Source organism: Macaca mulatta, chromosome 16 (genome assembly GCF_049350105.2).
Source record: "Macaca mulatta isolate MMU2019108-1 chromosome 16, T2T-MMU8v2.0, whole genome shotgun sequence".
Classification (NCBI taxonomy): domain Eukaryota; kingdom Metazoa; phylum Chordata; class Mammalia; order Primates; family Cercopithecidae; genus Macaca; species Macaca mulatta.
Window position 1 is genome coordinate 13,233,729 of NC_133421.1, and position 26,276 is coordinate 13,260,004.

A 26,276-nucleotide genomic window follows, 5' to 3' on the forward strand; every position below is an offset into this window, starting at 1 on the left:
CCTCTGGCCAGGCATCCCTGGCACTTTCTTCTCTTCCCTACAGTACAAGCCCCGATAATGGGTTGGGTAGAGGCAGGAAGCAGGTAGAAGCAGAAGATCATTCAGCAAAGACTTGGGAGCCCACCAGAGCAGGGCTCTAAGTACTCCAAGCACCAAACAAATGCTTCAGTCTCATAGCCCAGGGAGCTTCCCATGTGACACCCTTTAGAGAGAAGCTTAAAGTCTAATGGGGGAAAAAAAAACCCACCAGAAATGTTAAAATATTTAAAAAGTGGTGAGTGGGTTGCACTTCCTAAAGGCAACAGACTTCAATCTGCCATTGCAGTGGGAAGCGTGGAGCAGGCCAGAGAGGATGTTAAATAGCACATGGCATTTGGGGCAAAGACTTGAAAAGAGAATGACCATGGGGGACCACAAAATGTGCCACTCTCCTAGAATAGAAGGGCCAAGGTAGAGGGGTGAGGAGAAAAAGCCAAGATCCCCATAGCATAGGGCTAGCCTATGACCTCCTTAAAGTATGTCATCTGCACAGAGACAGCATGGCCTTAATACTTCACCGAGTGAGTCAGACACAAGTCCCTAGCCTGAGTGGGAAGATACAGGGACAGAAGCCTCTGTGATCAGCAGCTTCCAGTCATGAGAGGAAAGGTGTCATCCTCAGGCAAGTAATGCAGCGCTTATGGTCAGACGGGCATGCAACGCTTGTGCAGATAACAAGGTTGATCACTGGACATCAGGGCTGGCTTGCAATATATAGAAGCAAAACCTAGCCGGGTGCGGTGGCTCACGCCTGTCATCCCAGCACTTTGGGAGGCTGAGGTGGGCGGATCACGAGGTCAGGAGATCGAGACCATCCTGGCTAACACGGTGAAACCCCGTCTCTACTAAAAAATACAAAAACTTAGCCGGGCGTGGTGGCGGGTGCCTGTAGTCCCAGCTACTCGGGAGGCTGAGGCAGGAGAATGGTGTGAACCCAGGAGATGGAGCTTGCAGTGAGCCAAGATCGCGCCACTGCACTCCAGCCTGGGCGACAGTGCAAGACTCCATCCCAAAAAAAAAAAAAGAAGAAAACCTAGGCAAAGTATCCAAATGATAAGGCAGAAAATACGTTCCATGAAAGATGTGCAATTTTAAGGGCCATAGAGACTGGAAAGAGACAGTAAAACCATCTGGCTGAGGGGCAACTGTGGACAGTGAAACTGTGATGGGGCAGCGTAGCCCAGTGGCAAGAACAGTTCATTGACTTTCAGGTAGGTGTCCTGAGAGTGACAGCGGAGGGTGCCGGGCATGGCTGGTGTCATCTAGCCCCACACTACTCAAACTGTGAACCAACAGCACCAGCACTCCCTGGGAGCTTGTTAGAAATGCGGAGTCTCAGGCCCGACCCCAGACCTGCTGAAACAGAATCTTCATGTTAACACGTCCTCCAGTGATTTCTAGGCACAATAAAATCGGGGACTGTGCCACTGTGGCACAGTCATCTCAACCCTGGCTGCACATTAGAATGGCCTGGGTAATTCTACAAAATAGTAATGCACAGTCTGCACCCCAAAAAGGCGTTGATTTAGTTCCTGTGGAATAGGACTAGTGGGTACTTTCTAAAAACTTTCCACATGGTTCACACGTTCAGCAAATTTTGAGAACCAGAGCTGAGAGAGACACTGAAAAATGAGGGAAACACCGCTGAGGACTGTAGAGTTTGGGTTCACATCAAGACCCCCAAGACTGAGCCCAGTTTGTCCCAGCCAGTGCTCTGCAGGGGCAAAGCCTCTCCAGGCCAAGTGGGGCAGAAGGAAGTGGGAGGCCCAGGCTGATCTGAGAGAGGGAGAGAGGGGAACCTCTGGCCTTTTCCAGGATCCGGACCTGGAAAGCCTTTTCCAGGCTTTCTGGACCCTGATCATTGTTATGTTCCAGTGATTTGCTCTGCAGACCTCAGTTGCTGCTAAATCCTGTCCTGTACAAACCAGGCTAACCAAAATTGCTAGGAGCACCGATGCTCCAACATTAACTGCATTTTTGAGTCTGTTCAACACCCTCCCGTCTGAGAGAGGGAAGTCAGTATGCAGCTATGAATGAGGCCACCTGGGCAGAGGTAGGGATGAGTAGAAATGTAAGAATTGACTGGACTGCAGTGGTTCTCAAATTTCAGCATGCATCAGAATCACCTGGAGGGCCTGTTCCCACGTGCTTTGCTCAACCCCATTCCCAGAATTTCTGATTTGATTTATCTTGGAGGTGGAGCTAAGAATTTGCATGGGAATTGGTTTGGACCCAAGGACACATGGTGTGGGATGGAGGTTAAGTATATCTTCTCAGCCTTAGGGTCCTCACTGGTAAAATGTTTGGTCTAGATCAGGGCTTGTCAGCCTCAGCACTATTGATGCTTTCGGCCGATCATTCTATTTTGTGAAGATCTATCCTCTGCATTGTGGATGTTGAGCAGCATCCCTGGCCTCTACCCACTGAATGCCAGCAGCAACAAAAGTGTCTCCAGACATTGCCACATGACCCCTGGGAGAGAGGAATTGCCAACTCATCCCCAATTGAGAACACTGGTTCCTACATAGCTTTCCATTTTTATTCATTTGTGTTCTTTTTTTGTTTGTTTTCTTGTTTTGTTTTTTGATTTTTGTTTTCGAGATGGAGTCTCACTCTGTTGCCCAGGCTGGAGTACACTGGCATGATCTCAGCTCACTTCAACCGCCGCCTCCTGGGTTCAAACGATTCTCCTGCCTCAGCCTCCCAAGTAGCTGGATTACAGGCACGTGCCATCACGCCCGGCTAATTTTTTTGTATTTTTAGTAGAGACGGGATTTGACCGTGTTAGCCAGGATGGCTAACAGCCTCGATCTCCTGACCTCATGATCCGCCCGCCTCGGCCTCCCAAAGTGTTGGGATTACAGGCGTGATTATTTGTCTTTTTAATGTGTGGCAAAACCATATTTTCTTATTTTATGGGAAGTATGCCTCTAAATTATAACAAACATGATGGTTTTCAGAGTAAAACAAATTGCTCTGAAAACGTATATGTTTGGTGAGAAACTGGTCTGTGGCTAGCACAGTGCTTCTTCTGGTACAAGAGCATTTGGGGGAAGTAGCTAAAAGCGTGTGCTTCGGCACCAGATTGCCTGGCTTTTAAACTTGAGCTGCTCCACTTACCAACTGTGGGGTTTCAGGCAAGTTTCTTTTTTTTTTCTTTTAACTTTTTATTTTGAACCAATTTTAGATTTATAGAAAAGTTGTAAAAATAGCATCGAATTTCTACATATCTCACTTTTAGCCTCCCCTGAATGCTAACATCTTACATAAACATAGCACAGTTTCTTAACTGCCTTCTGCCTCAGTTTCTTCATCGGTAAAATGAAGATCTAAGACTACCTATCTTAAACAACTGTTAAAAGCTTTGGATGGAATAATTCACAGAAAGTACTCAGAATCATCCCCGGTACATACTGAATGCTCAAAAATGTCAGTTGTTATTTTTTGTTATTCACTGTGGCTTTAAGATCTTCAGAAAACAGTGCATTTTCAATAGAGAAACGGATCCCAGTGGGTGAGATGTGCCTGGCAGCCTTAGCTATCAGTTGCCAAACTACCTATGTTGTACTTCCATCTGGCTGGGCTTGCATTTAATCCATACATCCCTAGTCCACCTGCTTCTCCACTCCCCCGTCCCTGCTTCCAAGCATCCCGAAAGACCCTCTGGCCTTTCCCAGGACCTGGACGTTATCAAGGTCTCTCGGACCCTGATCATTGTTATGTTCTAATGATTTCTTCTGCGGGCCTCAGTTGCTGCTAACGCCTGTCCTGTACAAGCCAGCCTAACCAAAATTTCTATGAGCACCGATGCTCCAACATTAACTGCATCTTTGAGTCTGTTCAACACTCTCCCTCAAGAGCCCCTCTACAGAATTTTACACAAAAGCACAGATGCCTCCAATCCGAAAGTGCATCATAAATTCTTGCTGAGCGTGAGGTTTCTGGGCTTCGGTGTTTCGAGACAGAATGCTGAGTCAGAATGAGCAGCAGAAAAGGTCCTAGGCTCGTGCCTTAGTCTTCGCCCAAAGGTAGCAGAGCAACTTATAAGCGCTAATTAAACTTGCTTTCCCACTCCCTAATAAGGCAAGTGCTCTGTATATTTTATGGACGGGAAGACTGGGAACAAAGGAGAGAACCAGGCTTTGCCAGTCACGTAACTCGCAGGATGATGAAGGCTGCAAGAGGCTCCACGGCAGAGCTGGGCTGGGCTGTGAGCTCCACGCAAACCAGCAGAGCTTGATCTGTTTGGCCAGCGTCCTGGCTGCTGAAGCCTGCTTCTGCCAGGATGGCATTGATATTCTGCACGTAGAAAAGAAGTCTCAGTTTCAAACTAATTGCTGTGAGCTCAAACGCATACAGTCATTAGCGCTTCACTCTGGGAAGAGAGCTGAATCCTAATTGTAGAACTGTCATGCATCCAGGCAAACTGTGTACTCTGGAGACAGCCGTGCCCAGTGGTAGATGGTCCAGCTGCCCCCCCCAACCCCTCCCACTGTTTCACACACACAACCCTAGAGCCCTATCTCTACAGAACTAGGCTACCCTTTGCTCTTCTAGCATCCTGGACTTAGCCGACCTGCTGAGGCTCATTCAAAACCTCGCACCCGCCCCAGCTTTTGGGTTTTGCTTCCGAGAACGTGAGAGGCTGGAAATTCCCAAAGACCTTCTGGGGCCGAGCTGGACAAGGCTGTGGGCTAGCCTGAAACTGTGTCCCTTTCATCTTTGCTCTGTTGCCGATCATTTCTGCTTAACCCTTTTCCAAGCACCGGCTGTGACAATAAATGGTTGAACTTCACTTCTGCCTCTCCTCCGGCTGCTAGAGAGTAATCTAGAACAAGATCTGAGTGGGTCAAGCTTCAGGGTAAATCCTCCTCTGACTCCAGACTAAGTTTAAGAAAAAGTCTGATTCTCTAAAGAGAAAAGCACTAACAGCCCTCTGGGTCTGGCCCAGCCTAGCCTTGCTCCATCTGTAAAGGGTGACCTGTTCTGAAGGTGTAGTCTGGGGGGTGGCTATGAAGAGTTAAACCAAGACAGGGACCACAGTTGCGATGAGAATGGTCACATGGATATCCCTCATGTTAGCTGGTATTTCTAAGCATTTTCTGTAGGCTATGCACTTCACAGACTTTACTTCATTTACTTAGAACAAGCTCAGCAGGTAGCTATAGCATCCTCACCATCACACAATACCTGAAAGCACAGGCTCCAGGATCCATCTGCCTGGATTCAAATCCTGATGCCCCAATTAGTAGCTGTGTGACTCTGGGCAGATGTTTCCATCTCACCATGCTTCTGTTTTATCTGAGATGGCGATGATGTAATTGAAGCGCCCTCCTCCAAGTATGGTGAAGCTCAAATGAGTTAATACATAAGTAGTGGTCAGAACTGTGTCCGGCCAGTGGTCAGCCCTAATGCACTTCAGCCATTGCTACAGAGAGAACCCACATTTAGGGAGTTGAACACCTGTTTGCTGTTCCCTCCCATGCTCTTAACCACAGTGTGATAAATATGGATGTGGGCAGCCAGATTCGTTGTTTTGTTTTGAGATGTAGCCTCGCTCTGTCAACCAGGCTGGAGTGCAGTAGCATGATCTCGGTTCACTGTAACCTCCACCTCCCTGGTTCAAATGATTCTCCTGCCTCAGTCTCCCAAGTAACTGGGATTACAGATATGCACCACCACACCTGGCTAATTTTTGTATTTTTAGTAGAGACAGGGTTTCACCGTGTTGGCCAGGCTGGTCTTGAACTCTTGACCTCCAGTGATCTGCCCGCCTTGGCCTCCCAAAGCGCCGGGATTATAGGCATGAGCCACTGTGCCTAGCAGTGGCCAGATTTCTTTTAGACATGCACCCAGGGCCTGTCAGTAAAGGGTCTAGGGTGTGGTCATCATGCCTGTCTTTCAGTGAAAGGGGCCACAGAACAATTCTCTGTGCTGTGTGTGACTACAGGCTCCCAGCTTTAGTTATGACCCTTCCACTGAAATGCAGTTGAGGAATTTCTCGCTGATTGATTGGTTCACCAGGTAAAAAGCATTCAAGATGCGATTAGAGATAAGAAGCAGTGGTTCAACTTCCTTGGGGAGGAGATCAGCCTGAATCCTTCTGTCGGAATCTTCATCACCATGAACCCGGGCTATGCCGGCCGCACGGAGCTGCCAGAGAACCTCAAGGCTCTCTTCAGGTGAGTGTCAGCTCTGCCCCATGCAAAAGCCCCAAAAGAGAAGTTTCTTTCATTTTTCCACTTCAAATGTGTGATGTATATTTTAAAGAAAATTTGGAACATTTGGAAAAGTAGATTTTTAACAACCATCTTTAATGTCTTTAATGCAGTAAAATTGCTTTCTGCTTAATTGTGTTCTGTTCTCCTTTGTATACACATTTTAAATCCACACGTCAGTAGCCTACATTTGCAGTCTACATAGTTTTGTGTTGTTTTGTTTTTTTGTTTCATAGTCTCTTATATCATAACTATTTCCTTCTATTAGATATTCTTGATAAATCTCATTTCATGGCTGCAGGCTTTTTTTTATCAAGTGCATGGTTTACAATGTAATTAACTACTCCCGCATGGTTAAATATTAAGACATTCTAACATTTAAAGTAAATTTATGCATAATGCTGTAATGTACATATTTGTACATTAATCTTTTTTTCTGTGTGCATGATTATTTTCTTTGGCTAGCTTCCCAGAAGTGGAATTACTGTGTTAATGGGTAGAAACATTTTTAAGGCTCTTGATACACATTGCCAAATTGCTTTCTAAAAAGAGTAGTACCAAATTGCACTCCTCGTAGAGATGCATGAGAGCACCTCTTTTACTTCACCCTTGCTACCGGTGGACATTGCCATATTTTAAAACCTTCTTTACTTTGATAAGAAAACACAAATACATTTCTTCACAGGAGCTGGAGGCTGCATTCTTTTTCCAGAAAGGAAAAGTTGGCCCAACAAAGAGAAAACTGAAGAACGCTTTGTGCCTTCTGATTTTCTGGTTACTGAACCTTTACCTAAGGGAGATAGACTGTGGGGAGCTCTGACAAAACTTTTTTTTTTTTTTTTTTTTGAGACGGAGTCTCGCTCTGTCACCCAGGCTGGAGTTCAGTGGCCAGATCTCAGCTCACTGCAAGCTCTGCCTCCCAGGTTTACGCCATTCTCCTGCCTCAACCTCCCAAGTAGCTGGGACTACAGGTGCCTGCCACCTCGCCCAGCTAGTTTTTTGTATTTTTTAGTAGAGACGGAGTTTCACCGCATTAGCCAGGATGGTCTCAATCTCCTGACCTCGTCATCCGCCTGCCTCGGCCTCCCAAAGTGCTGGGATTACAGGCTTGAGCCACCGCGCCTGGCCGACAGAACTATTTTGTCTCATTTTTGGACTGAGAAACATAGTGCTGTCTGTCCAGAGAGGTTGTCAACACTTTATTGGATTTCCAGAGGCGTAGGAGGTCACTGGGCAGCTCCCTGCGTACTTCACTCTCTCAGTCGTGGCAAATTCATGTGTCGCTGGAGTGATGGCAGCTTCTCCTTCTTCAGCCAGGTCCCTGTGTTAACCAAGAGCTCTTGGAATGCCAGCAAGCTATCTAAACGGGTGCTACAGAATACTGCATTGTTGGCAATTTTTTTCTACAAAGTATTTATTAAATAAGCGTTGTGTTACAAATGATTATAGAAGTAGGTTATCACCCAGATAAGAATTCTTTCTTACCTTTTTTTCTTGCTGAATCGTTTTTGCTGAATGGAATTGTCTTTGCCAGTTCAGGGTGCCATAATAAACATACTGCAGACTGGGTGGCCTAAACAGCAGACATTTATTTCTCACAGTTCTAGAGCCTGAAAGTTCAAGAGCAGGGTGCCAGCATGGTCAGGCTCTGGTGAGGGCTCTCCTCCAGGTTGCAAGCGGCCACCTTCTTGCTGTATCCTCACATGGAGGAAAAGGATGAGCTAGCTCTCTGGCCTCTACTTATAAGGGTATTAATCCCATTCATGAGCGCTCCACCCTCATGACCTAATGACCTCCCAAAGGCCCCATCTCCAAATACCATCACATTGCATTTTGGGGGCACACAACATTCAGTCCATAACACATACCCATAGAAGGAAATTTGGAAATAAACAAATGTATTTTTCAAAAATAGTAAGTACAAACATCTACTTTTACATTTAATTCTCTCAAAGGCCCTATGAGGTGGATAGTACTAGTTTCTCCAGTGTATAGTGAAAAAACAGATGCATTCAGCAAATTGCTCAGGATAGTAACCCTAGTTACTAGGGTTAGCTAGTGAACCAACTAGTAAGCGGCAGAATGCTAGAGTTTGAAACCAGAGTCCCTGCTCCTCCCCCCGCCCCAGTCCTGTCATCCAGGAACAATCAGTGTAACCGTTTGGCATTTTTTTTCCAATACTGCATCCGTAGCACATTTCTTTTTCAAAATTGGGATCAGACTCTATATAGTTTAGTATCCTACTTTCATTAACTAATGTTTTTTTGTGTCATTATGTAATTTTCCTTTCACACCACTATTTTTCATGGCTGCATAGTATTCTGTTGTACCAATGTATATTTACTCTTATGTGCAAGTTGCAAAATAATTTTGAGAATTTAAGCATTTGGTTGCTCCTTTGAATTTGAATACAATGTAAAATATTTCAAGAAAAAGATGTGCTCGAATGAAATGTTTATGAAAATTTCATATCAGTATAGGGAAAATGCAATTAAAGAAATGTAACAACCTTAGGTTCCTATTACATACCTAACAAATTAATAAAATGTAAGTAATTTTAAAATCAAATGTTTTTAGTGCCAGAGGAAAAAGAAAATCGCAACAAAGCGTTCTAGAAAACCCTTTCTATATTATTGTATATGCCATTCTGTGTCAAGATAGCGTTAATAAATATTGAGCTGGTGCAAATGTAATTGCAGTTTTTGCCATTGAAAGAAATAGCAAAAACCGCAATTACTTTTGCACCAACTTAATACACACTTCAGACCTTATCATTAGAAATTTACATTTGTATTCAAACAAGTACAGGATACGCCCTGGGTGTCTAGGCTTACAGGAGACACACATTTTGAGAAGGAAGAATAGAGGAACTCTCAGTTTCTTGAAAGTAATGGCAAAAACCACAATTACTTTTGGACCCACTTAATACATGCTTTAGGCCTCATCATGAGAAATTTACGTTTGTATTCAAATAAGTACAGGATAAGCTCTGCATGTTTAGGATTAGAGAAGACACATATTTTGAGGATGAAGAATAGGGGAACTCTCAGTTTCTTGTAGATACCCAGAGAAATTCAATTCCTTATTCTAAGCCTCGAATCTGTTCTAGACAATTTGTTTTACTAATCCATGCCTTGTGTAAGACACACTGACCTCAAGTCACAAGACTTGAGTGGTAGCTCCAAGTCTGCCCCTGCCTGCTAACATTATCCAGCCCCTTAGGAAGGCGACTTCATTTCCTTTATCCTTAGCTAACTCATCTCTAAGTTGAAAGTCTTCATGCTAACTGCAGCAACACATAGAATACATTGAAAGTCTTAGATGAAATAATGGCTCAGGTCTTTCCATGAGTTTTTGCACTTGCAGTTGCCTCCGTGTGTGATCTCGGCCAATGCCTATGTTCTTGCAGGTCTCCTCTTCAACACTGTTACTTGGGAAACTGACTGGGCCTTCTGTCTTCCTATACTCAGGCCTTGTGCAATGGTGGTTCCAGACTTTGAGTTGATCTGTGAGATCATGCTGGTGGCAGAAGGATTCATTGAAGCCCGGTCATTAGCCAGAAAGTTCATCACTCTTTACCAGTTGTGCAAAGAGCTTCTCTCCAAACAGGTAGGATCTCTAAGGAGGCTGCACAACCAAGCACCGTGCAACAGCCCCAGCTCTGGAAACATTCTGGAACAAATGTATTAGGAAAACATGCTCGAGCTTTCTCATAGAGAGTCACTGTGCCCATAAGCATATCGAAAGCTCTGAACACTTCCACAATAAAGATTTATGTTCATTTTTTTAGCTCTGCATTTTTCAAAATTAACCTCAAAACTCCATTTTTTAATAGAATACTTAGCAACACGTCACAGACACCAGTGTCCCATGAGAGACATTACAGTGGTCAATAAAAAACCCCTGGAGGAAATGATCTGTACCTGAAGGGACATAGATGAGGAGGGTTAGGGAAGCAGGTTAGTTGTTAACCAGCTTTGAGCTTCTCATAGTTGCTTGGCCTTACCTGTAGCTTCCGCCTAAGGCAGGGGGAAATTCACAGAAAAATTGCACCTTAGCAAAACATTACCTGCAAGGTTTCTGCCTCGAACAGAGAATTTCTTTTTGTCAAGGATAGATGACCAAGCTTCCCTGGGCTGTCCCCAGTGAGCTTTGGGAATATCTTGTTTTGATCACCTTTACTGCCATAACACAGGCTGTCTCAGCCCTGTGGAGTCTGTCCAAGATGCAGAAAATCCTGTTTTCCTCATACTTCTTTTCTCATTGTACCCCCTCTCTCGGTTCTTTCCCAACGTTGACTTCCAGGCCAGTGACTCCCTCTTTTAAGGCTTTATCCCAAACCTCTCTTTTGAGCTCTAAACCTGTACATTCAATGGTCTGTACCACAGCTCCCCCGAGTGTTTAAAAAGCTCCTCCAGCTCAGCACTCTAAAGCTGATCTCCATCAGCTCTAAGCCCAAGCTTCCTTCTCCTGTGTTCCCAGCCTCAGTATGCTGACCCCTCATTCACTCATTTGCTAACTCTAGGACCCTGGGAGTCACCCTGGGCCATTTTCTCTTCCTTGGCCCTGTATATAATTTTAAATGAACCCTTAATGATTCTATGTTCTGGATATTTCTCAAATAAGTCTCATTTCCTTTCCCTATTCATTGCTACCACTTGAGTTCCAAGCACCCATATCTTTTGTTTAAACTATTGCAACTGCCTTTCTACTAGTTTTTCCACCTCTATTCTAATTCCTCAGATCTGTTCTTTAGCCACTTGCTAGAGTGATGATTTAAAAACGCTCCTCACTTGTCCTAAGATAGAGACCAATGTCCTTATCACTCTCTGCTAAAGACTTCAGGGTGTTCTGTCTCCTCCTACCTCCACGGCAGCGGCTCACAGCTCTCTCCCTGTCGTGTGGTGCTCCATCTCCATTGATCTTTTTTGAGTTCCTTGAAACTGATTGTCTTCTCACCTGAGCTTGTGGACATCCTGTTCTCACTTGCCTTGACTGCACTTCTTTTTCATCTGTGCCTGACTGAATTCCACTCCTTTAAGGTCTTCTTTAATGCCATTTCCTTAGGGTAGTCTGATCCATATCCTGGGTACAGCCACTGTGTTCTTAGTCATCATTGCACACTGCATTTTTCTTTGGTAGCATTTTAATTTTTTAATTTTTTTTTTTTGAGACAGAGTCTCTCTCTGTTGCCCAGGGTAGAGTATAGTGGTGATCTCAGCTCGCTGCAACCTCCATCTCCCATGTTCAAGCAATTCTCCTGCCTCAGCCTCCTGAGTATCTGGGATTACAGGCACCCACCACCACGCCCAGCTAATTTTTGTATTTTTAGTAGAGACGAGGTTTCACCATATTGGCCAGGCTGGTCTCAAACTCCTGACCTTGTGATCCACCCGCCTCGGCCTCCCAAAGTGCTGGGATTACAGGTATGAGTCACCGCACCCAGCCTCCTTGGTAGCATTTCTCATGGCTCTAATTAAATAGCAATCTGCTACAAGTCAAGTAGAGGAGCTGGGACTTGAACAGAAGTCTGAGTTCAGACTCCATGCTCTTTTCTGCCCACTACAGCTCCTTCCCACTCCATGCTGCCGCCTGAAGCCTGCTATCAGCAGTGTGGTCTGCTCTCCCACAGACCCTACTGGCAGCACCGTGACCAGGGGGTTCATCTTTGACAGAACCCACTTTAAGGAGCTATTCTTGAAACCTCTTTTCCCACAAAATGTGAAGGTCTCCAAGGCAGCGCATGTAAGCTCAGCATCTACCATCTCTAAGAGTTAACATGGCTCCCTCCTTGACAGCCCTTCCAATTCTACCTGCTGAGTGTGCAAGGAGTAGCCAGATAGGTTTGAAAATGGTTCTGTTTGATCTCTCTGACCCCTACATCATTTGTATGTTCTATGTCTGCCCTGCTGTTGTCACAACTGGAAAAGTAGCTAGCGTTCGACCAGGAACTAGAATTCTGGAATCATAATTTTCTAAGTCATTCCTTCCCATGTCTCTGCCCAAGCTTCAGAGGTGACCTAACGGTGATAGGATATTTACGATTCTGCAGACACTCACCCTAGCACATGGTGTTCTGTCTCTCTGCCACTTTGGTCTAACACTGCCCACAGGATCATTACGACTGGGGCCTGCGGGCCATCAAGTCCGTGCTGGTGGTGGCGGGATCCCTGAAGCGAGGAGACCCTGACCGGCCTGAGGACCAGGTCCTGATGCGCTCCTTGCGGGACTTCAACATCCCCAAGATTGTGACTGATGACATGCCCATCTTCATGGGCCTGATCGGGGACCTCTTTCCCGCCCTGGATGTCCCCCGGAGGAGAGACCCCAACTTCGAGGCTTTGGTTAGGAAGGCAATAGTGGATCTGAAGCTCCAAGCTGAGGACAACTTTGTGCTCAAGGTACACATGGTTTTTCCTCCCAGGATTTCTCTATCTCTTACTTATTGTCCTGGACAATGGGTTATCCTTCATCCGTAATCCAAAGTGTTGTTTTAGATGTACAAATATGTTTTAGATGTAAAAATCCCTAGTTAGTGATAATTCATTTCAACCGCTCTTCACTGGGGACCCACAATGTGGAATGAATGGTAGGGAATACAAGGGAAAGTTGGAGGATCCTTACTTTATAGCCCTTCCATTCTGTTTGGTGTACCTCAGCCTGAATGCCAACTATCTGCTCACTCACCCACAAATGAAAGGACAGAGGCCAAGATCTGGCCACATCTACAGAGCCTCCACTCAATCCTACTATCCTGGGTGGAGACCAGCAAAAGAGAGCACCTGGGACCAGCAGAGGAGAATACACCTCCCAGCCTCCTAGAAAACACAGCACAGCTCCTTATTTAACCTTGAGGCTTACCAGATATTGAAGAAACCCAACAACACGTGAGATAAAGACAAATGGACAGACACAGACAGACAGACACACACACACAACAAAAACAGCCAGTGAAAATAACAAAGAGAACATTTTTAAAGTTCTAATTAGCATCTTTGAAGGAAATTTTAAAAATGATATCTAACAAACAAGAATTAGATGCCATTGTACAAAATAAAAAGCACTATTGGAGAATTATAAAGACCTGTTTTAAATATAAAATTGTATGATTGATGGCATTCGAAATTCAGTGAGAGGATGGGAAAATAAAGCGAAAGGCAACATCCCAGGATAAAGCTATAAACAGTATTATGTATTATGTGTGTGTGTATGGTAAAATATTCACACATGCACACACACACAGAGACAAAGTGTGAGAGGTGAGATGATGTACAGAGGATCAATTTAGGTTATCCAACATGTTACTAGAAAGAATTCTAGAAAAAGAACAGGAAGCTAACTAGAGCTGGAAAGACATGTATCTACATTGGAAAGACAGTACTGAACAGAATGACTTTAAATGAGTCTGTGCAGGGACACACAATAACGCAATTTCAGAGGTCAAGAATCAAGAGAAAACAATAAGTCTCCTAGTTGAGTGAGGAGGTAGTACTAGTGTATTAATACCTGAGACAGGGTAGTTAGGAAAGAGGTTTAATTGACTCACAGTTCTGCATGGCTGCGGAGGCCTCAGGAAACTTACAATCATGGCAGAAGGTGAAGGAGAAGCAAGTCCTTCCTCACAAGGCAGCAGGAAGGAGACAGAAAGAGTGCAGGGGAAATAAAGAGCTGTGGACACCCTTTGTCTTCCTTGCACAGTGCATTTTTCCTTTGTAGCATTTATCACAGCTCTAGTTCAATAACAATCTGCTACAAATCAAGTGGAGGAGCGGGTGCTTGAAATGAAGTCTAAGTTCAGACTCCATGCTCTGTTCTACATGCTACACCTCCTTTCCGCACCATCCTGGTTATAAAACCATCGGATCTCGTGAGAACTCACTCACTAGCACAAGAACAGCATGGGGGAAACTGTCCCCGTGATCCAATCACTTCCCACCAGGTCCCTCCCTCGACACATGGGGATTTGAGGTGAGATTTGGGTGGGGACATAAAGCCAAACCATATCAACAAGTGATCCAGGAAAGGAATTCAAGAGGAACTCAGAATCTCTTGTCAGCTAAATTGGATACTAGAGAACAAGAAAACCATTCCTTCAAATTTTTTGAGGGAAATGATTTCAAGACTAGAATTCTATATAACCAAATTATCATCCATGATATTCTCAGAATCATAAATGTTACTTCTTATGCACCCTTTTTGAGTAAGTTACTTGAGGACATACTACAGCAAAACAAGAATGAAAAACAAGAAAAATACTGTGAGATTCAAAAAAATCAAGAATCAAGAAAAAAAAAATCCTGAAATGACAGCTGTTAGCAGGCCTAGAAAGCAATCAATTCAAGTTAGAGCAGGAAGTCAGTAGTCTCCCAGAAAAGAGAACCTTAAGAAAAGTGAACTTATTCAAAGCAAGAATGGAGTAATAAGCTGCAAGTTCTTGTGTGTTTTATTGAACTTCTAAGTTATGGGGACTGTGACGGTTCATTTTATATGTAAATTCGTCTGGGCCACAGAGTGCCCAGATGTTTGGTCAAACATCATTTTGGGTGTGTCTGTAAGGGTGGTATAAAGTTCCAATTAGACAAGATGAATAAGTTCTGGAGATCCATTGTACAGCTTGATGACTATAATCAAAAAGATTATTGCATACTTGAAAATTTAAATGAGAGTAGACCTTAAATGTTCTTAGCACAAGAAAGTGATACGTATGCGAGGTGAGATATATGTTAATTACTTTGATCTAATCATGTCACAATTATACATATATCAAAATGTATTATACACCATAAATATATACAATTGTTATTTTTCAATTGTACCTTAATAAAGCTAGGGAAAGAAGAGGAAAAAAGTGTTTATACATTCTACAACATGACTGAAAACATCTTTCTAAGTCAAAAAAGAACCAGTCACAAAATACCACATATTGTATGATTCTATTTATATAAAACATACAGAACAGACAAGTCTTAGAGGCAGAAAGTAGACCAGAGGTTGCATAGGACAGAGGTGGGGGCGGGGAGTGGGGATTGACTGTTAATGGGTGTGGGGTTTTCTGTTGGGTTTTCTATGTTCTAAGATTCGATAGTAGTGATGGTTCTACAATTATGTGAAGATACTAAATTTCATTCAGTTGTACACTTTAAAGGGTGAATTTTATGGTACATGAAGTATGTCTCACTAAAGTTGTTGGCGTGAAAAAAGAAGAGGTGATGGATCTAGAAAGCAATTTTAAATCTTCCCAGCATCTCTGGTAAATCCCTTGTTTATGCAAAGGAACAAACAAAAGTCTAGGAATATAATACAATCTCCATTCAGGAGCCAGAGTACCATCTCCCCCTCCCTCTCCTCTCCCTCTTCCTCCTCATTCCTCCCCTTCCCCTTCCCCTTCCTTCCTTCCTCCCTCCCTCCCTTCCTTCCTCCCTCTCTCTTTTTCTTTTTTCTTTTCTTTCTTTCTCTTTCTTTCTTTCTTTCTCTTTCTCTCTCTTTCTTTCCTTTCTTCTTTTTCTTTCTCTCTCTCTTTTCTTTTCTTTCTCTTTCTTCTTTCTTTTCTTTCTGCAATGACCTCAGGTCAATTTCATGCTTAAAACCTCCAAATGCTTCCTATTATACTTAGGATGAAATTCCAGCTACCAATTTCTGCGTCTCTCTCTGGCCCCTGCTTGCCTCTTTTGTCTCACCTTGTGCCGCTCTCCCATTTATGCCCCTGGTCTTTCAGCCCTCTAAGCTTGATGCTGAACTTAAGGCTTTTGCACTCACTGTTGCTGTACCCGGAATGGCTTTTCCTGCTGGCCTTCACATGGCTGACTCTCTTTCACTCATATCTGAGCTTAAGCCTCCTTGGAGGTTCTTCCCAACTCTCTCCTCATTCCTATCTGAGATGATCCTGCATAAAGTCATTGAAGGAAGAGACTCTCTTCTGGGTGCTTTTGGGCCCTGAATCATAGGAACAGCAACGCCCTGGGACAGAATAAAAAAGACACTGATGCTGTGGACAACAAGACGCAAAGTAATATCTCAGGAGATGATCCTGCCACAACTGACACTGATCTTCTTGCCCCCAAACAGCCATTTAATCTGCTACCTTCACACTGAGCTTAGCACTGCTGCTCTCCTCCTAAATTCCCTGGTCGTAGAATTCTAGAATTCTAACACCTGTATTATTTAAATTTCGAAAATATAGGAGTCCTGGCCAGGCGCAGTGGCGCACGCCTGTAATCCCAGCACATTAGGGGGCCAAGGTGGGTGGATCACCTGAGGTCAGGAGTTTGAATCCAGCCTGGCCAACATGGAAAAATCCCATCTCTATTAAAAAATACAAAAATTAGCTGGGCGCAGTAGCAGGCGCCTGTAATCCCAGCTTACTTGGGAGGCTGAGGCAGGAGAATCGCTTGAACCCAGGAGGTGGAGGTTGCAGTGAGCTGAAATTGCGCCATTGCACTCCAGCCTGGGAGACAGAGTGAGACTCCATCTCAAAAAAAAAAAAAAAAAAAAAATATATATATATATATATACACACACACACACACACACATACACACACACACACACACACAGGGAGAGAGAGAGAGAAGGTCCTTACTTATTTTTTCAAACTATAGAAAAAATAAAACATACAGGAAAAAGCTTATTCTCTCACTGCCCTGTCAACATTTTGGTGCATTTTCTGTTCAGTTCACCTTTCCTCTGCTAAGGATCTTATAGTGCAAAATCTGAAGAAATCTGAACTACAGTAAAGTTCAAATTTTTTTCTCATGATATATAAGACCTTTCACAATCAGGCCCATCCAGCCTTTCCGGTCATCCTTCACATTTTCGACAAGTATTCGTTCATCATTTGGCACGTGCCAGTTTCTCTGCCAGACTTTGTAAAGAGAGAGAAAAAAGCTCAGTCCTGCCTACCTTCAAGGAGCGGATAATAGAATATGGGGACAAAAAAAAGTAACTACTGCAGTATGTTGGATACTAGGATGTAGGCTAGTATGGGACATCTGTACTAGGCATGGGTCAGACTGAAGGCTTCCTGAGGAACGTGCAAAGGTTTAGACAGAAGATGGCAGGAGAAGTCACTTTTGTTTTTTGTTTGTTTGTTTCTGTTTGTTTGTTTGTTTGTTTGTTTTTGAGATGGAGTCTCGCTGTTGTTGCCTAGGCTGGAGTGCAATGGCACGATCTCAGCTCACTGCAACCTCTACCTCCCAGGTTCAAGTGATTCTCCTACCTCAGCCTCCCGAATAGCTGGAATTACAGTCGCCCGCCATCATGCCCAGCTAATTTTTTGTATTTTTAGTATTTTTGGGTTTTTTTAACCATGTTGGCCAGGCTGGTCTCGAACTCCTGAACTCAGGTGATCCACCTGCCTCAGCCTCCCAAAGTGCTGGGATTACAGGGGTGAGCTGCCGCGTCCAGCTGGAAGTCACTCTGAGCAGAAGGAACGGATACAGGAAAGAGCACCATTTAAGAGCTCCAAGTAGTTCTCTTGCTGGACTGTGTGTGTTGCAGGATAAGAGATAAGACTGGAGTCTGATTTGGGCCAGGCTGCAAAAGGACCTTGTAAACCAATCTAAGGATTTGTATTTCATCGCCAGAACCATGGAGGCCAATGAAGGGGACAGAGTGAAGGCAGTGGCTGGTCCAATTTTTATTCCAGTAAATGTGCTGCAACAGTGTGGAAAGCTGTGCCTGGAAGCAAACCAGCCCAAGAGTGATGAGACCTTCAGTGCCACCATGGTCCCCACAGGACTTCTGACTCCAGCCTCCCCAAACCATCTGGCCAACCAGTCACATCATACTCTGTCACACCGCAAGCCTTTCTTCGTGCTGTTACCTCTGCCTGGAATTTCCTTCCTGTTCATCTTCTGGGCAAACTCCTACTCATCCCTGGAGCCCTTGTTCAAATGTTCCCTCCTTTATGAAGCCTTTCTCATTCCCTTTATGTGTACAAAATCAATGGTTCCCTCCTCTCTTGTTTCCACAGCACCTTATAAATACCTCTGAGATAGTACTTATCCTCTTACCTTAGAATAATTTGTCCACATGACTTTCTTCTCTATCACACTCTAATAAGATCACGGAGGGCAGGAGAATCGCATCTGAATTTCCCTCACCTGGCACACTCTGTAGCACTTCATTGGTGACTAATAATTATATACCTGAATGATGAATACAGGAACAAATGAATCGTGTTGCACCTGTATTTCAGACCTCCTCACACGTCTTGGGGTAGATAACTCTTCCTCTGTTGACTTCAGGTCTCACTTTGCACACCAGCTAGGGTCACAGGAGAGCAGCTGGGATGCAGGTGAGTCGCAGGCTGGTCCCTCTGGCTGAATTTCCTGCCTCCCCAGGTGGTCCAGCTGGAGGAGCTCCTGGCTGTGCGGCACTCTGTATTCGTGGTTGGTGGCGCTGGTACCGGCAAGTCACAGGTGCTGAGGTCCTTGCACAAGACCTATCAGATCATGAAACGGCGCCCCGTCTGGACTGACCTCAATCCCAAAGCAGTCACAAATGATGAGCTCTTTGGCGTCATCAATCCAGCCACGCGAGAATGGAAGGATGGTAAGTGTGGGATTCTCAAGGATGGTAAGTGTGGGATTCTCCCAGGAGAAAGTCTCTGCTAGCCTCAGAGCCCCTGTGGCGGGCTTGGATGCAGTTGGGTGAATTACATTGGACTGATCTGCTTGGGACCGCAGAAGGAGATGAAAAAGCCAGTAGAAAAGGAGAAGGAGGAAACCAATTTTGGCTTGGAGGGGAGCTTCAGTTTTTCAGATATTCTCCCTCCTTGGGGACCTCTTCCAGCTGCCTTTTAGAGAGTGCATTTAAAGAGGAGAAAGCAGGCCAGGGACTCACACCTGTAATCCCAACACTTTGGGAGGCGGAGACGGTGGATCACGAGGTCAGGAGTTCGAGACCAGCCTGGCCAATATGGTGAAACCCCGTCTCTACTAAAAATAAAATAAAAATAAAAATAAATTAACTGGGCGTGGTGGCGCACACCTGTAGTCCCAGCTGCTCAGGTGACTGAGGCAGGAGAATCGCTTGAACCCGGGAGGTGGAGGTTGCAGTGAGCCAAGATCGTGCCACTGCACTCCAGCCTGGGTGACAAAGCAAGACTCTGTCATAAATAAATAAATAAATAAATAAATAAATAAATAAATAAATAGCAATGCAGGCATTCAGCTGTAGTTCACTGACTCTGGAGCACGAGCCGTGGTGTAGGGTTAACACTGCTTGGCAGTAGACTTCAAGTATGTGTTGGGTAGGGAAGCCCACGGCTCCTTCCCAAAGAAGTGGTGCTGTCTGGCGTCCTACAAAGGGCACTATTCCCCTATTTGGTGTCGCCCCAGCAGTGATGGGGAAGCTGCATGCTACAGAACCTTGTGCCCATGCCAGGACCCTGATGTTTATCCATTCAATCCCAGGAAGGCCCCTAGAGCCATATTCCCTTCTACAGTGATTCAGAGGCCCTCAACCCTGTGTTTGCTGGGTGCTGATCTCAGCCTTACCTTCAAAGAACTAAACATCACCAATAGACATTGTAAAGGGTCGTCTGGCACTGGAAGAGAGCAGAAAAGAAAGTTGAGGGAAAAAAAAAGAGGTCCATGAGCTGATAAGGAGGACCTCTTTCTAAAACAGATGTGGCTTCTGGAATGAGGAAATCTCAGCTCCTTCCTGACGTTTCAATGTCTGACCACATCTGGGTCAAACTCTCTGGATTTCTCTGATGTAGGAGCTTTCATCTGAGATCTAGAACACAGGGATTTAACAACCAGAGTCTAATTTTTATTTTGCTTTTAACAAGGCTTAGCATCTTCTTATTGATCTTAGTAACTTGCTCTTTTGTGATTTTATTTCCTGTTTTTCTTACCAGTTTTTAAGAGTTTTTTAGTATATCAAAGATATTAACCCTTTATTTGTCACATGCATTGCTAATGTTTCCCCACCTATTCTTTGTCTATAGACACTTTATTTTCCCATGCTCTTTTTAACAAAGGAAATTATGCCTGTGTAGTCTTTTTAGCATCTGGGATTTCTATTAGTTTATCATTCTTCAGCTGTTGATATAGTATCATAAATTTGATCAAAAAAGATTCTTTTTACATTAACATTTTTTATCCGTCTGGAATTTATTTTGGGGCTTAGTATGAGATAGGGTACAGAATCAACTTTATTTCCTTCCAGATGGATAATTGATTGTAACCACACCATTTATTAAGTAAACTATGCTTTCCCTCTGAATTTAAATACCAGTTTGTCATTTATTAAATTGCGTATGTATATTGAGATCTGATTCTGGGCTTTCTATTCTGTTTGACTCACCGCTTTATCTAATCCTATACTAATGTCATTTTATTTTAGTTACAGTCGTTTTATAACATATTTTAATACCCAATGAGGTAAGTCCCTCCTCAGTAATCTTTTGTAATTTTATTGTCTTGTCTCAAGCACTTCTTTTTTCATATTAAATATAGGCTCAATAATATAATTCAAAAATTTTAACTCTGAATTCTAGTTAAAATTTTATTAGATTATACATTAAATTTGGGGAAATTGACAAGGAAGATATAATAATCACAAGTCTGTATTCACTAAACAAGTAAATGGAATATAGCCTTTAAAATATGTTTAGGGGCCAGGCACAGTAGCTCATTCCTATAATCCTAGTGCTTTGAGAGGCCAAGATTGGAAGATCCCTTGAGGCCAGGAATTTGAGACCAGCCTAGGCAACATAGTGAGACCCCACGTATACAAAAAAAAAAAAAAAAAAAAAAAAAAAGAATTTAGGATAACTTCAAAAGAATACAAATTAACAGGTTATTTTAATTTTTTTATGTATTTGTTTTTTATTTTCAAAATTAATTCCAGTAAACAGAAAAATAAGTGCATAAAGGAATTGGCAATTATATCACTAAACTCAATATAATACAAAGTTATAGAATGTTTATCCCATAAATAGAAAGTATTCCTTTCCTGGTGGGGTTCGTGTAACATTTCCAAAAATTAAAAATGTAATTGGCTACGGAGAAAGCTATAATGAATTCAACAATATCAATTTACAGGTCACATTCTCTGATAACAATGGAATAGAATTAGAAACAAATAGCGGGAAAGTCACCAAAAATGATTTTACTACTTGCAAATCAAGAAATGCTCTCTTGATTCCTGTATCAAAAAGAAAATTTAATTGCAACCTCTCTAGGATGCAATAAAAAAATACTCCATACAAGAAAACCTATGGGCTCCATCTAAAACCTCTAAAAGGGAAAACCTTTTAAACTCACTTTATTATAAAAGGTGGGCTGAAAGTAAAGGAAGTTAATATTTGTCATAAGAAATTATTCAAGCTAAACACAAAGAAAATGAAGGAAAAGGAACTGATAAAGATAAAAGCTGAAATTAGTCACCAGGAGGAACACAAAAAGATTATATAAAGATAAATAAAAGAAATAGAAGAAATAGATAAACCCAGCCGGGCGTGGTAGCTCACGCCTGTAATCCCAGCACTTTGGGAGTCCGAGGTGGGCGGATCACGAGGTCAGGAGATGGAGACCATTCTAGCTAACACGGTGAAACCCCGTCTCTACTAAAAAATACAAAAAATTAGCCGGGCGTGGTGGCGGGCGCCTGTAGTCCCAGCTACTCGGGAGGCTGAGGCAGGAGAATGGCTTGAACCCGGGAGGCGGAGCTTGCAGTGAGCCGAGATCACGCCACTGCACTCCAGCCTGGACAACAGAGAGAGAGACTGTCTCAAAAAAATAAAAAGAAGTAAAACCTAGGCAAATTATCCAAATGATAAGACAGAAAATAAGTTCCATGAAAGATGTGCAATTTTAAGGGCCATAGAGGCTGGAAAGAGACAGTAAAACCATCTGGCCGATCACGAGGTCAGGAAATAGAGATGATCCTGGCTAACATGGTGAAACCCCATCTCCACTAAAAATACAAAAAATTAGCTGGGCAAGGTGGCGGGCACCTGTTGTCCCAGCTATTTGGGAGGCTGAGGCAGGAGAATGGCATGAACCTGGGAGGCAGAGCTTGCAGTGAGCCAAGATGGCGCCACTGCACTCCAGCCTGGGCGACAGAGCAAGACTCTGTCAAAAAAAAAAAAAAAAAAGATTAATAAATGTAAATATTGGTTCGCTGTAAAGACCAATAAGATAAGTCTGTTGTGAGAGTGATTAATGGAAAAAAAGAGTAAATATACATATAATTTGGAATTAACAGACAAGACCAAAGTAGAAGAAAATATTTGATGACACATACTTGAAAAACTAAAAGAAATAGATGAACCCCTAGCAAAATATAAATTAATAAAATGTCTTCATTAAGAAGTAGAAAAATTGAGTAAACTAGTATAAAGGAAAAGTTAAAAAAGAATAGAGCAAAAAATAGATAATTTCAAAATTATGAAGAGATAACTCTCAAATTATTTTACAGAACAAGAATAATATTGATATCAATTTTTATGTGGAGCCAAAAAAAACCCAGTGTTACTCATTAATATAGATACAAAAATCCTAAATAAAATATCAGTAAGTAGAATCAAATAGTATCTCAAAAATAATACGTTTTGACCAAGTAAAATCCATTCCATGAATGGAAGGATAGAGCAATTATTTTTAACAGTATTAACATAAAACATTGACAAATTAAAGGGGAAAATTATTTGATCACTAAATAGATACTTAAAATGCAATTCATTCCTAATAGAAAATTCTAAGTAAAGTAGGAATAGAAGGAAGCCCCTAAAATATACTAAATGCTCTGTACCTAAAGCTGAAATGAAAATAAAGTCATTCTGAATAATGATACCGTAAATTTCCATGAAAAATAAGGAACAAGTCAGGGATGCTTATTGTCAACATTATTGCTTATTGGGGTTCTAGAAAATGCAATAGGACAAGAAAATGGAATAGATGGAATAAATCGTAGGAAAGAAAAAATAAATTAGAGGAAAGGAGAGAAATTATTGTTTTATTACGCAACTTTATACCTAGAAAATTTATGAGACATTACTGAAAAATTACTAGAATTAATAAGAAAGTTCATTAAAGGCAATTGAACATAAAGTAAATACACAAAATTTGGTAACTTTTCTCAATACTGGTAAGAGTCAACTAAAAATAGAAGTGCAGGAGGAGAAAATTCATTTCACAGTAGCAATAAAAATCATGACATATTTAGGAACACATTTAACCAAAGACATGTATTTTAAAAGCTGTAAAAATGTACTAGGGACATAAAACCATATGTGAATAAATGAACAGACATGCCATACTATTAACTGGGGAAATTTAATGTCATAAAAATCAATTTTGCCCAAATTAATATATAAATTTCAGGTAATGACAATTAGAATCAGATGAGCCTCTTTCCAAAGCCTGGGTTTGGCAAGATTCACCAAGACTGCAATTACAAAGCATGAAAATGCTACCTTAAAAAGTTTAATGTAGTTTCATCATGTCATAGTTACTTGCTGAAATGACTCACTTTGTCGCTTGAAAAGCTAGTACTATGAGGCATTGTTCTTGTTCTTGTTGATGTTATGAAAAGTTAGACTAAAGCACAGGGAAAATGCACCTTGGGCACTGCCAGGTTTTTGCAAAGCAAGATATAAAACCAGGTCTGCATCCGGGCCAGCATGGTGAAACCGCGTCACTACTAAAAATACAAAAAAATTAGCTGGGTGTGGTGGCACGTGCCTGTAGTCCCAGCTACTCAGGAGGCTGAGGCAGGAGAAGCACTTGAACCCGGGAGGCAGAGGTTGCAGTGAGCTGAAATCACACCATTACACTCCAGCCTGGCAACAGAGCAAGACTCTATCTAAAAAAAAATAAAGTAAAATAAAATAAAAATAAAACCAGGTCTGATCTGCCTTTGCATGTTCCACGTACACCTCCTTCTGTGTGTTGTAGCTAAAAGGGGAAAGCTATGTTTAAGTGAAAGAGGATTAATGATGAAATGGAAAATAAGGTATCAGTGGTTCCTTTTAGGATTGTTCTCTTCCATCATGCGGGAGCTTGCCAACATCACCCATGATGGGCCCAAGTGGATTTTACTGGATGGCGACATAGATCCAATGTGGATTGAGTCCCTGAATACTGTCATGGATGATAACAAGGTATGAAATTGGGGGAGATCCCTAGATCATTTCTAATCATCTGTGAAACCAGTCACCCAGTGTGGCAGGCGTATTTGCAAATCTAGATTCCACATGATGGCTGGCTCAGAATAAGGAACTCCCAGCACCCTGGGAGGCCAAGGTGGGCAGATCACCTGAGGTCAGGAGTTCAAGACCAACCTGGCCAACATGGTGAAACCCCATCTCTACGAAAAATACAAAAAAATAGGGCATTGTGGTAGACGCCTGTAATCCCAGCTACTCAGGAGGCTGAGGCAGGAGAATTGCTTGAACCCAGTAGGCAGAGATTGCAGTGAGCCAAGATCACGCCATGGCACTCCAGCCTGGGCAACAAGAGTGAAACTCCATCTCAAAAAACTAACTGGTGACTGTTAAGCTGGTGGCTGTTCCTAAACTTGTTCAGAGAGCATGTCCAGATTACAAGTTTTAAAATGCCTTCAACATTTACAGGATTGTTCGAATAAAAGCATGCTCTCCTGGAGAGACTACTTGATTTTTTTTTGACTTTTAGGTTTGAGGACACATGTGCAGGTTTGTTACATAGGCAAACTCATGTCACAGGGGTTTGTTGTACACATTGTTTCATCACCCAGGTACTAAGTTCAGTACCCAATAGTTACATTTTCTGCACCTCTCCCTCCCCCTACCTTGTGCCCTCAAGGGGGCTCCAGTGTCCTGTCTGTTGTTCCCTTCTTTGTGTTCACGAGTTCTCATCATTTAGCTCCCACTTATAAATGAGAACATGTAGCATTTGGTCTTCTGTTCCTGCATTAGTTTGCTAAGGTAATGGCCTCCTGCTCCATCCATATTCCCACAAAAAAGAACATGATCTCATTCTTTTTATGGCTGCATAATATTCCATAGTGTGTATGTACCACATTTTCTTTATCTAATCTGTCATTGATGGGCATTTAGGTTGGTTCAATGTCTTTGCCATTGTGAAGAGTGTGGCAATAAACATTTGCGTGCATGTGTCTTTATAGTAGAATGATTTATATTCCTCTGGATATATGTCCAGTAATGAAATAGCTGGGTCGAACAGTAGTTCTGTTTTTAGCTCTTGAGGAGTCACCAAACCGGTTTCCACAATGGTTAAACTAATTTACACTCCCACCAACAGTGTATAAGTGTTCCCTTTTCTCCACAACCTCACCAGCATCTGTTCTTTTTTGATATTTTAGTAATAGCAATTCTGACTGGTGTGAGATGGAATCTCATTGTGGTTTTGATTTGCATTTCTCTCATAATCAGTGATGTTGAGATTTTTTTCATATGCTTTTTGGCCACATGTATGTCTTCCTTAGAGAAGTTTCTGTTCATGTTCTTTGTCCACTTTGTCATAGTGTTGTTTGTTTGTTTGTCATAAGTTTGCTTAAGTTCCTTATAGATGCTGGATATTAGACGTTTGTCAGATGCATGGTTTGCAAATATTTTTTCCCATTCTTTAGGTTGTCTGTTCACTCTGTTGATCATTTCCTTTGCTGTGCAGAAGCTCTTTAGTTTAATTAGATCCCATTTGTCAATTTTGCATTTGTTGCAATGACTTTTGGCATCTTTGTCATTAAATCTTCGCTCCTTCTTATGGCCAAGATGGTATTGCCTAGGTTGTCTTCCAGGGCTTTTATAGTTTTGGATTTACATTTAAGTTTTTAATCCTCTTGAGTTAATCTTTATATATCATGTAAAGAAGGGGGCCAGTTTCAGTCTTCTGCATATGGCTAGCCAGTTATCCCAGCACCGTGTATTAAATAGGCATTTCTTCCCCCATTGCTTGTTTTTGTCAGCTTTGTTGAAGATTAGATGGTCACAGGTGTGCAGCCTTGTTTCTGGGCTTTCTATTCTATTCCATTGATCTATGTGTCTGTTTTTGTACCAGTACCACA

At 42.6% G+C, this 26,276-nt stretch overlaps 1 protein-coding gene across 1 annotated transcript in view; it reads left to right on the forward strand.

Moving 5' to 3' along the window:
* Positions 1–26,276, forward strand: part of DNAH9 (dynein axonemal heavy chain 9) — a 376,944-nt gene that overhangs the window by 133,490 nt on the left and 217,178 nt on the right. The window contains exons 29-33 of the mRNA XM_015118601.3: positions 6,064–6,221; positions 9,728–9,866; positions 12,371–12,658; positions 18,599–18,809; positions 24,245–24,372. Of these exons, the coding sequence (XP_014974087.3) occupies positions 6,064–6,221; positions 9,728–9,866; positions 12,371–12,658; positions 18,599–18,809; positions 24,245–24,372 (924 nt within the window). The remainder of the gene's footprint in view (positions 1–6,063; positions 6,222–9,727; positions 9,867–12,370; positions 12,659–18,598; positions 18,810–24,244; positions 24,373–26,276) is intronic.